The sequence below is a fragment of the Misgurnus anguillicaudatus genome, chromosome 3 (assembly GCF_027580225.2).
Source record: "Misgurnus anguillicaudatus chromosome 3, ASM2758022v2, whole genome shotgun sequence".
Lineage (NCBI taxonomy): Eukaryota > Metazoa > Chordata > Actinopteri > Cypriniformes > Cobitidae > Misgurnus > Misgurnus anguillicaudatus.
Window position 1 is genome coordinate 39,847,651 of NC_073339.2, and position 12,504 is coordinate 39,860,154.

The 12,504-nt window shown below is 36.6% G+C and overlaps 1 protein-coding gene across 1 annotated transcript in view; it reads left to right on the top strand.

The window, feature by feature from the left end:
• The window catches only part of dmd (dystrophin), a 164,145-nt gene that overhangs the window by 12,654 nt on the left and 138,987 nt on the right, over positions 1 to 12,504 (top strand). The window contains exons 2-3 of the mRNA XM_073866166.1: positions 8,569 to 8,630; positions 12,361 to 12,453. Coding sequence (XP_073722267.1) covers positions 8,569 to 8,630; positions 12,361 to 12,453 — 155 coding nt within the window. The remainder of the gene's footprint in view (positions 1 to 8,568; positions 8,631 to 12,360; positions 12,454 to 12,504) is intronic.

A 12,504-nucleotide genomic window follows, 5' to 3' on the forward strand; every position in this document is an offset into this window, starting at 1 on the left:
ACTTTAAATTAATTGCTGAAAGTTTGCATATACATATTAGCTAAATATGTTCTTTGTGCACTTCTAGGCAGTAATCAGCTCAAGATGAAGAGACAAGTTTAAATGTTGTGTTCACAAATGCTAACTGAAATCCTGCATAGTGCACCTTTAAATTTTTAGGGACAGATGGTGAAAAAGTGGTTCCCTCAGAAAGTAATATTGTGTCATTGTTTAGTCACCCGCATATATTTTGAAACCTGATTTAGTTTTCTGCAGCATGCAAATTGAGTTATTTATAGCAGAAAATCCAGACTGCTCTTTTTCCCATACAATGGAAGCATGGACCATGGCTGTCAAGATCGATTTTCAGTAAATATTGATTTAAATTTCAGTTTCTTCAAACAAAGCTGTCATATATCTTTAGAAACTAAAGAATACAGTGCACAAATCATACAGACTACTATGAGGATTTTATTGGAGCCTGACGTCTCTTTGCCCACACCATTGATTTTTTAAGAAGCTTGTACATTCTGCTAAATTTATCCTTTTGAGTTCAACAGAAGTTTGGAATTGGAGGTTGAGTAATTGATGTAACAGTTTTTTATATTTTTGGGTATACTATTTCTTTAAGGTAACCAGTGGAGATTTTTACTCTTCTTAATTCTTGTTTGCTTGTAAATGATTAATGTGATCAATTAGTATGCTTTACCATTTTGTCTTCGAAATAACAATGTATTAAAAAATGAACAGTGGCTGAAATGTAGGCATTTATAATGTAATTTGGGCAGGGGCACATCGGGAGGTCCCCTACCCCGTTGTTTTCCTAAACCAGAGAAAGATAAGCAGCTGAAATTTCCCCATCAAATCCTTGGCTTTTAAAAGATCAATATCAGTAATACAGTAAGATAATAGCCTACAAAGGTTCCCTCTGCAGCACAAGACTAATAATCAACTTTTCCTTTTTGCTGAGCTGCTGTATTCCACACATTTTGTCAAGGGGGTTGACAGTGTGATCGAAGCAGATTGCAATAATCGAGTAAAAGCATGACTTCATTTTTGCCATTATGGAATGTTAAGCGATATCAGATTTGCTTCTGAAACTAGTGATCTGTGATATAAATAGATGGTGTCCATTGCTGCATTTTGCAGTTTTGAGATGACTAAATAATAATAAAACTAAAACAGGCCTGACATGATAAATGATGCTGCTTTTGGAAATGTTCATTTTTTTATGAATTTGGCGAACACTTTTATCCAATGCAACTTAAAGTGCATTTGAGGTATAGTTTTTATCAGTACACTGTAAAAAACGGTGCTAATATGTACAATTTAGGTACTACTATGAACTTTTGAGGTACTAATATACACTCATTGGTACCAATATATACCTATGAGGTACTAATATGTACTTTTGAGGTACTAATATACACTCATTGGTACCAATATATTCCTCTGAGGTACTAATATGTACTTTTGAAGTACTAATATACACTCATTGGTACCAATCTATACCTCTGAGGTACTAATATGTACTTTTGAGGTACTTATTTGCAGTCATTGGTACCAATATGTAGCTCTGAGGTACTAATTTGTACTTTTAAAGTACTAATATACACTCATTGGTACCAATATATACCTCGGAGGCACTAATATGCACTCATTGGTACCAATATATACCTCGGAGGTACTAATAAACACTTATTGCTATTGGTACCAATATATACCTCTGAGGTACTAATATGTACTTTTGAGGTACTACGTTGCACCCATTGGTACCAACATGTACCTCTGAGGTACTAATATATACATTTGAGGTACTACTTTGCACCCATTGGTACCAACATGTACCTCTGAGGTACTAATATGCACTCGTTGGTACCAATATGTACCTCTGAGGTACTAATAAAGACTTATTGCTATTGGTACCAATATACATCTGAGGTACTAATATATACTTTTGAGGTACTACTTTGCACCCATTGGTACCAACATGTAACTGTGAGGTACTAATATATACATTTGAGGTACTACTTTGCACCCATTGGTACCAACATGTACCTCTGAGGTACTAATATGCACTCGTTGGTACCAATATGTACCTCTGAGGTACTAATATGTACATTTGAGGTACTACTTTGCAATCATTGGTACCAATACGTACCTCTGAGGTACTAATATGGACTTTTGAGGTACTAATATGCACTCGTTGGTACCAATATGTACCTCTGAGGTACTAATAAAGACTTATTGTTATTGGTACCAATATACATCTGAGGTACTAATATATACTTTTGAGGTACTACTTTGCACCCATTGGTACCAACATGTAACTGTGAGGTACTAATATGTACTTTTGAGGTACTACTTTGCACTCATTGGTACCAATATGTACCTCTGAGGTACTAATATGCACTTGTTGGTACCAATATGTACCTCTAAGGTACAAATATGAACTTTTGAAGTACTAATGTACACTTATTGGTACCAATATATACCTCTGAGGTACTAATGTGCAATATCTACCTCTGATGTGCAAATGTAAACTTTTGAGGTACTAATGTACACTTATTGGTACCAATATATTCCTCTGAGGTACTAATATGCAATATTTACCTCTGAGGGTATAATATGTACTTTTGAGGTACTACTTTGCACTCATTGGTACCAATACCCTGCTGAAAAATCCAGCAAAGACCAGCATGGGCTGGTAGCTGGTTTTAGCTGGTTTAAAGTGGCAGTAGCTGGTCTAAGCTGGTCCTCCCAGCCTGGCAAAGCTGGTCCTCCCAGCCTGGCAAAGCTGGTCAAGCTGGTGGATCAGCTGGTCTTCCAGCATGACCAGCTAAGTCCAGCTAGACCAGCTTAAAAAGTGACCAAAACACAGCTAGACCAGCTTGCTACACCAGCAATACCAGCTAAAACCAAGCTGGGAGACAAGCTAAAACCAGCTCACCAGCTTATGCTGGTCCTAGCTGGATTTTTCAGTAGGGTATGTACCTCTGAGGTAGTAATGTGTACTTTTGAGGTACTAATAAGCAATATTTGCCTCTGAAGGACCAATATGTACTTTTGAGGTACTACTATGCACTTATTGGTACCAGTATGTACTTTTGAGGTACTACTTTTCACTCATTGGTACCAATATGTACCTCTGATACTAATGTGTATTTTTGAGGTACAAATATGCACTTATTGCTACCAATATGTACCTCTGAGGCACTAATATGTACTTTTGAGGTCATAATATGGACTCATGTACCAATATATACCTCTGAGGTACTAATATGTACTTTTGAGGTACTACTTTGCAGTCATTGGTACCAATATGTACCTCTGAGGTATGTACCTTTGAGTCCTAGAATGAACTATTTTGGTACAAATGTGTTCTTTTTAAAACAAAACTCCCCAGTGACAGCTAGGGACCTTTGTATTCAGTGGAATCAATCAAAGAACCTTTTGTAGTGCTAACGCAATACTCTACAAGTTGAGCTAGGAACACCACACAACAGGGTCGGCATGGGTATTCTAACTAATCTTATTATTAGTTGTCCAAGTAAAGCAAATATGCACTCTTTTAAGATTGGATGTAGCATGTTTGCAAAATGTAGCATGTTTGCAAAATGTAGCATTTATATATAGCTTGTGTGGATGCAATATGAAAAGTGAAAGTGAAGTAGTCAATTGATCTTTCTTGGTACCTAAATCACTTAAAGAGCCACCCAGTTCATAGATTTGCTGTTTTTATATACATTTTTGAAATTTGGTGGCTCACGTAGCCTCACAGGATAATAAAGTGTACATTGAATGCACATTTTTAAATTTTAGAGTCATGAATTCGGACATAATACTTGCCTTACATACTAATTTTCACCTATTGTATAGTATAAAAGTAGGCGATTTCAGACACAGCAGTTGATATTCACCTTTTCTTCTCGTTACTTTTTAAATTTTAGTATGAATAGCCTATTGATTTCTCAAATCTATTTTTAATACTGCCATTATGGCACGAATTGACTTTGACATTTGAAGTTTGAAACTTTGATTTAATTTTGCTCAGTGTTTGATCTTAAACATTGGTGCTGTTGTTTCTACTATTGCATGATCATAGCAATAACATGAGTGTGTGTGTGTGTGCGTGCGTGTGTTTATATGCGATTATAAACGTGACACGGTGCAGTCAAGCTTGAAGCCAGACCGATCCATGCTACTGTGATTACACACTCAGCTGGCGCTCAGGCCGACCAATGAGAACAATGAAGCGAAACTATCCGCTTCATCATGATTATTTAGATGGAGTGGAAAAGGAACAACTAGAAGCTTGAAATCCATTATGCATGAAGGAGCTGTCCTCCGTGCTGACTTTGGGAAGTGTCTGATTCACCACCTGCCGTTTTTATGCATAAGGAACACCGCACCGAAGGAATCAGAGCAATAGTTATATCCTTTAATGGTTCGGTATCATCGAGGCCCGTGGATAGGAATTACACATTTATAATCAATCTCAAAGCCAAGCAACCCATAAACACAGGGGGATCTGAACCAAAGCAATTGGAGAATATTGTAGCGTGGAAAAAATACAAGCTTTTAATGTGATATGGGAGCCAAGTGTTCTTTGTACTGATTGATTTTTAATGTTCCCAAGACTCGGCCTTTCCCTCACATGCTTTCCAGTTGCTAGAGCAACTTTCTGGCATTTTGTCAATGGCGGATTTTATTTCCAACTCTGAGACATTGTTCAGATGTGCAAAAAACTAAAAATTAAATTTTTTTTCAAATAGGTCGTCTGAACAGTACAAATAAAACCCACTGTTTCCTAAACCACATCTATATGTGGAATGCATTTCAGTATAGTAAGTGTGTGATGTAGTTTTTGAGAATACATTAAAGGCGGGGTGCATGATCTCTGGAAGCCAATGTTGACATTTGAAATCACCTAAACAAACACGCCCCTTCCCCACTAGAGACAGAGCGCAGTTATGCTGATTTGAAAACCACGCCCACCGGGTGGGAAAACAATCCAACCGTCTCCATTGACTTTGTATTGCGAGAGGCCACTTCCTTGTCATTTCTGGCTTATAACAAAAAACAGAATAATGCCTAAAAGCTGCTGTGTGACAAGATGTACAGCTAACAAGCCAAAAAACCCAGAAAAATACGTTTTTATAAGCTGTCGAGCCATAAAACCCAGCCCTTAAGGAGAAAAAAAGTGGATCGCCGACTATGTTTGCCTCTAGTGGGCGCTGTTCTACTAATAGTATTACTATGAAAAGTTGTCTGTTTCCACTTTTGTGTCTTTAACGCTCGTTTTTTTGGGGTCGACAGCTTATAGAAACTTATTTCTGGGTTTTTTTGCCTTGTTGGCTGTACACTTTGTCACACAGCAGCTTTTAGGCATTATTCAGTTTTTTGTTATAAGCCAGAAACGACAAGGAGGGAGCCTCTCGCAATACAAAGTCAATGGAGACGGATGGATTTTTTCCCCCCGGTGGGCATGGTTTTCAGGTTATGATGCGTTGCGCTCTGTCTCTATAGAATCTGGACCTTCTTTTGATAGACCCGCCCCACACATGCGCAACCCAGGCAACGATGTCGATTAGTAGACACGCCCCTTACTGCTGATTGGCTACAAGTGTGTTTTGGTACTTGGCCTTACTCCCTTTTCCAAAGTGTTTTTCAAAAATCATGCACCTCGCCTTTAATGATGTAATGTTTACTTAACATCATACACACTTTCAGAAAATGAACACAAATGGTCTCCAGCTGTCACTGGGGGAGTATCCTAATATCATGTAGGTACAGACAAGTACCTTTGAGGTACCAATATGTAAGCTTTGGTACAAATGTGCACCTTTAGAGTACTAATATGAAGTCTTTAGTTACATGTAATGATTCTTCTTGTATAAGACAGTCTCTGAGCATTGTGCTGGCAATCTGTACTATAGCAAATAGATACACGGCTCAAACTGATCAGATTTCATCACTTCCAGAATATCAGAGTTGGACAGTCAGTCCCAAATATCAGATTATAAACAAAATTGGACTTGAATGTAAGGTGGACCAAGTCATAGAGCTGCCACACTTAGATTTAACATCTACTCTTTTGAGCTTGACGGTTCTTGTTGATAACTTGTTTGAGATTTAGAATTGCCAAAGCCGTTTGTGCTTTTTCAAGAAACCAAAGTGTACATTTTTTTAAATTAGAGAAGAATTTCTTCTGCTTCGGCTTCTCGAATCAATCTCCCACCACTCATTGTCTATGTGTTTGTAAAGCTTGCCTGAACTACCCCTTAATCTCTAAAAAGTAATCTTCTTTTGAATGGCAGCAGACCATTGATCTGTATACCCTCAACCCTATCTCTCAAAGCCTTTAAAGGCGCCTTTCATATGGTCTCTGTGTATTTTAACCTTCATCATATCAAATACCACAGCGTTTTGAATGCCTATGATTTTTTTATTCTTATTTGCATATAGCCATGTCTACCCAGGCTCACATTTCTGCATAACCTGGTTTATATCGCTGCATTATTCAATGAAATATCCACTATAGGCATTTCGTTTTCGTTGGTTTTGACGCTGGATTTTTAAAAAATGTTACAAAGCATCTAACATGCACCTGTTGTGCCTTGCAGCTTGCATAACGATGACATAAAACTATTTGATTAAACATACAGGTAGAAAAGCATTAATGTATTACCTTATCTGTGATCATGGTTAGTGATTCCATATATCTTTGGATGGTAAAAACAACATCACCAATGTCCAAAGTCTCTTTCATGACATCATTAAAGGGACATATAACTTTTTTTAAATATGCTAATTTTCCAGCTCCCCTAGAGTTGAACATTTAATTCTTACCGTTTTGAAATCCATTTAGCTGATCTCCAGGTCTGGCGCTAGCATTTTTTGCATAGCTTAGCACAATCCATTGAATCTGATTAGACCATTAGCATCATGCTAAAAAATAACCAAAGAGTTTTGATATTTTTCCCATTTAAACCTTGACTCTTCTGTAGTTACATTGTGTACTAAGAAAATAAAAGATGCAATTTTCTAGGCAGATATGGCTAGGAACTATACTCGCAAACTGGCGTAATAATCAGTGACTTTGCTGCTGTAACATGGCTGCAGCAGGCGTAGTGATATTACGCAGCAGCCGAAAATAGTCCCCTTGGTTACTTTCAATGCTAACAACTTCAAAACTTTTAATTTTCTGTCGGTCTTGGTACGCGGTGTAACTACAGAAGAGTCAAGTTTTATATAGGAAAAATATTGAATCTCTTTGGTTATTTTTAGCATGATGCTAATAGTCTAATCAGATTCAATGGATTGTGCTAAGCTATGCTAAAAGTGCTAGCGCCAGACCCGGAAATCAGCTGAATGGATTTCAAAACGGTAAGAATCTAATGTTTAACTTTAGGAGAGCTGGAAAATGAGCATATTTTCAAAAAAAAGTGGAATGTCCCTTCAAGCTTCACCTTTGTTATTGCTATTGTATTATAGCGACCTCTAGTGGTGAAAATCTACATATTGTGGCTTTAAAGGGATAGTTCGGCCAAAAACGATATTAAACCCATTATTTACTCACCCCCAAGCTGTCCGAGTTGCATATGTCCATCGTTTTTCAGACAAACACATTTTCGGATATTTTAGAAAATATTTTAGATCTTTCTGTTGATTAAATGTAATGTTACAGGGTCCAGCAATAGTCCACGACCTTCAAGTCCAAAAAAAGTGCGTCCATCCTTCACAAATTAAATCCAAACGGCTCCATGATGATAAACAAAGGTCTTCTGAGGGTAATCCGTGCGGTGTTGTTGTAGAAATATCCATATTTAAAATGTTATTAACGTAATTAAATACCTTCCGGTAGCGCCGCCATCTTAGACTCAGGAGAGAGTATTAGCGTAGTGTACGCACTTTTCTTAGTGACGTATGACAAATTCGGAGGGCGGGGGAGAGAGCAGCAGCAGAGAAACCGCTGTATGCTGCGTAAGCGCTCATCCTGAATGCGGATGACTCTAAGATGGCGACGCTACCGGAAGGTATTTATTTACGTTAATAACATTTTAAATATGGATATTTCTACAACAACACCGCACGGATTACCCTCAGAAGACCTTTGTTTATTATCCTGGAGCCGTTTGGATTTCATTTGTGAAGGATGGACGCACTTTTTTTGGACTTGAAGGTCGTGGACTATTGCTGGACCCCGTAACATTACATTTAATCAACAGAAAGATCTAAAATATTTTCTAAAATATCCGAAAATGTGTTTGTCTGAAAAACGATGGACATATGCAACTTGGACAGCTTGGGGGTGAGTAAATAATGGGTTTAATATCATTTTTGGCCGAACTATTCCTTTAAATAACATTTCTTATATGTATTTCTTCAAAAAAAAATATCTTGAATGTTACGTTTTTCCATAATATTTTAAATGTGATCACTTGTGAACTGTTGTGACATGTTTTTCACAAATTATCACATGTTTGTGCACATGTGAATTTCACGTGGCTCTTCTGTTAGAGATCGTAAGGAATGTTATAGGAAATTAAGATGACATTATTAAGAGTTTTTTTCTTTAATTTGCAGATGAACGAGAAGACATTCAAAAGAAAACCTTCACAAAATGGGTAAACTCACAGTTTGCTAAGGTACAGTGACTCATTTGTTTATTGCTTTCATCATGTGTTGGAAATATTAACTAAAACAAATGCATAATCAAGCAAAATCTGTTTGCTGGCCAGCCTCTATAATGAATGTTAAAATTTTCACAGAATCTTGATTGATTCCCACTGTTGCAATTTAAAACAGCATATTGTAGAAACCAAAACGTTGTGATTTTTTTATCCACCCACTGCATGGTGGGCGGCTGAAAAGACGCAAGTTACAGACTTGATCGAGCTTGATCTCAAGGTTACAAGTTAAGATTCGCACTTGTACACCGTTTTGATTTTAAGGTTAAAAGTTAAGATTGAAACTTACACAGATCACGAACCTTCTAGATTCGTCTCCATATGTTAAAATCTGAATGTAAGTGTGAATGTAGGCTTTCTTGTACTACGACAAACATGCACATTCATTAGTTGGTTTCTTTGCTGCTTTTATTTTACTGTATGAGAGTAAGGACATCAATTCGCGTCCTTCACACCCTGAGAAATACTTGCTTCAAGGTAGAGCTCGAGAAAGAACTTTCAAAACAAAAGGTCTTATGAAAAGATCTGTTCACTGCTATTTATAAGGTATAAAATCAGTTTAATAAAAAAACAAAAACACTAAGTGCACTTCATAGACAATATTCAATTTTCATCTGAGATTTAAGTATTTAGACTTATAACGGCTCACTGACCCACAGCTTTTCGCCACATTACTGCTAAATATGGGTGCCAACCCTCCTTAATCCCCTTCTGTTCATGCAGACTTAGGTTATGTACAACTGTGACCATCACAATCCACAACTAAATTCACTACTGAAAAATTCATGGGGTGACAGTCGCATTAACAGTACATTAAATATGCATAGCGTGTACAGAACCAAACCAAACAACTACTGTAGTTGCAATGACATCATTCTGCTTTGGACACCGGCGTGTCATCTAAGGTGATGCTAAAAATTGTCTTGTTTTTCACTACTGTAATTGTATGGTCCAGATAAAGCTTTTCTCACGTAACCTTTTCTATACTGAAGGTCTGGGAACCATGGCAGCTTTGAATGGCCAGAGCATGTAATGCAACCAATCATGTTTTGTTTTGTGCCGCATCATGTTTAGGGGCTTGCAGATGTTGCCACAATAACAGACCGTGTGCAACCATCATTTACAAACGTTTCTAAAGTTTAAAACAACAATAGCAAACACGTTGAAATACCTTGCATACTTTTAAACGTACAGCATTTATTTAATCTTGATAAAGCATATTTTGTTACCAATGTAAACATGAAAGCTTTTTTCTTCGATCAGAAGGCTTTGTTTTGTGTTTTCGGGCTACCGTAAAAGATCGCATCACACACATCTTTCGGAAATCCTGTGTAATTCAACCAATCAGAGAACGACTAGAGTATTTACAGAAAAGTATTCCATATGCATCAGACGTTCAGCCAACGGGCCGTGATAAAGCTAAATACTTCCCAGCATGAGCCTAAACATCTTTTGTCGAAAATATTTAACCCCAAAATGTTCGGGAGTTACTCTTTTTGAAAACAACAGTTTTTGAGGCACGGATCAGATTATTTATCAGATCTGCAAAAAAGGGGTTGGAAAAATCTAATTACAAATAAAGAAATTACAAACATTTATAAAAAAGAACAAAGTTGGACATTAAGTAAGGTCTAAAATTAGCATTAGGTACAGAAATCAAATGAAATGAATAATAACACTGTCTTTATTGTATAAATTAAATATAATTATTATTATTATTTAGAGCTACAGAAGTGATTTTCTCTTCATCTTGGGTCGTTTGATTAACATTAAAGACACAGACTTAAGTAGGTTAATTGAGGTTACTGTTTTTTTAAGACCAAATAAGTGTATGCACTACTGAGTGCACTTAAACACGCCTGTGCACAGAGACCGAGGGCGAATTCCAAAGAGGGCAGCATAAACAGTCGCTCCACATAAAAATGTTACGTTGTTTTTCAATGCTCTATTTGCCAAATGTATGTTAATGGACTACAAAATGAGATATAGGGACGCAACTCTTTCTAAAGTATGCACATTAAGAGTTCTGATCTTTGAAGGGCGTAGTGATGATCACGTCTGACTGGAGCTGGACCGGACACATTCAGCAGCATGTGCGTCTGTGTGTACACTTAGCGCCTTTTTGCGGTTAAATACATCCACACTGCAGAAATGTTGCTTCAGACAAGCACGTGCAGGTCGCGGTTTCTCTTTGCGTCATCACAACATTTCGCCCATATTGTTTTGGTGATAAAAGTCTTTCGGACGAAAATTTTCGGTGGCCAAATATTTGGTGCATCCCTACTTCATACCTAATTGCCGCCACGTAAAATAGGTACGATTTCACATGAGATCAGGTTGGTCACGCCCTAAACTTCCGAAAGTGTGTGGGTCAATGACTTGGCGTTAATTATTTTGTGTTAAGGGTTAAAATTTCAAAATAAATTTGCAGATTACTTGCATACATTCTCTTTTTCAAACTTCTGGTTTTATTTAATTTTGAAAGAATATTTAGGGGATAATTGCAAAAATTTCAATGTGGTGTAACCCAGTGGTTCTCAAACTGCGGGGCCGCGAGATGGTGCCAGGGGGGCCCCAGTTTTATTAAATTTTTAAAATACATTAATTTATCATGAATTCTGTGTAATTAAACCTAAAAAAAATAAGGCTATTAACCAACAGCACTACTTTGTATAATTTAATGTGTTTTGCTTAATTAAAATGTTACATTTAGAACAAATTTGTTGTAAATTTTCTTTGGTGGGGGCCACAAAGGAATGCATCGTACACAAAGGGGGCCGCACGCTGAAACAGTTTGAGAACCACTGGTGTAATCGGCCTGTGTCAATTGGTGTGAATAGAATTTTTTTAAATGAAAATATAAATATATTCATAAAAAATGTGGAATAAAATATAATCATCTAGTTTAGTGTAATATGATTTTTTAAACATACATTTTTACATAATTTGTCAAAGATTATTTAGAAAGCAGAGCTGTTTTCAGCATATGTCAGGACAAATATTACAAAAACAAATTAAAATGTACCTAAAAAAAATAAAAATGATATTTTAAAAATGTTTCTCATTCATTGACGCAATTGGCGGTTACACCATTTGACATTTTAAGTATTAATTTTTATAAAAATTTTGCAAATGTAATTTTTTATTGCATAAAATTAACATACACTATGTGCTTTGAAATAAAACTGATGCATGATTTTAAAACAATTTTTTTTAAAGATTTTTGAATTTGTCATGTTGCCAAACCATTTTTGTCACTGACTCGTTTGTGGGATCTTTTAGACGTTTTTTCAGATGCACTTTGTCGCAGTTATATGCCTGATCTCTGAAACAAATACCTTATCAAAAATAAAAATGTATTGGTTTGCTAAAGACAATGGGAGACGACAAAAACTGTGCGGAGATGTTTGGCAGCCAGACAACAATTCAAGGACCAGTAGCTAACATCGTATATATTGTATTTAATATTACACAGTAATGTTAGCTCAGTGTAATAGTTAATACACATTAGATATTATAACGAATCTAATTTATTTGTCATTTATTTACCTTGTTTTCAGAAATAACCTACTGTAAAAGTACTAGTTTTTATTGATGTGTAAGTCTACCGGAAGTTGCGTTTAAAGCCATTTGTTAATGTTGTTGCTGCTAAAACCGTCTATACACATCAGTTCTGTTTATCTTCCAGGCAAGAAGACCTCCTATTGAAGACCTCTTTACCGATTTCTGCGATGGCCGACGACTTCTTGAACTGTTAGAGACCTTGGTTGGCTCCGAACTAGTGGGTCTATCTTTAAATATTATGAAACAGGCTTGTAATTGGCCCAGCTGG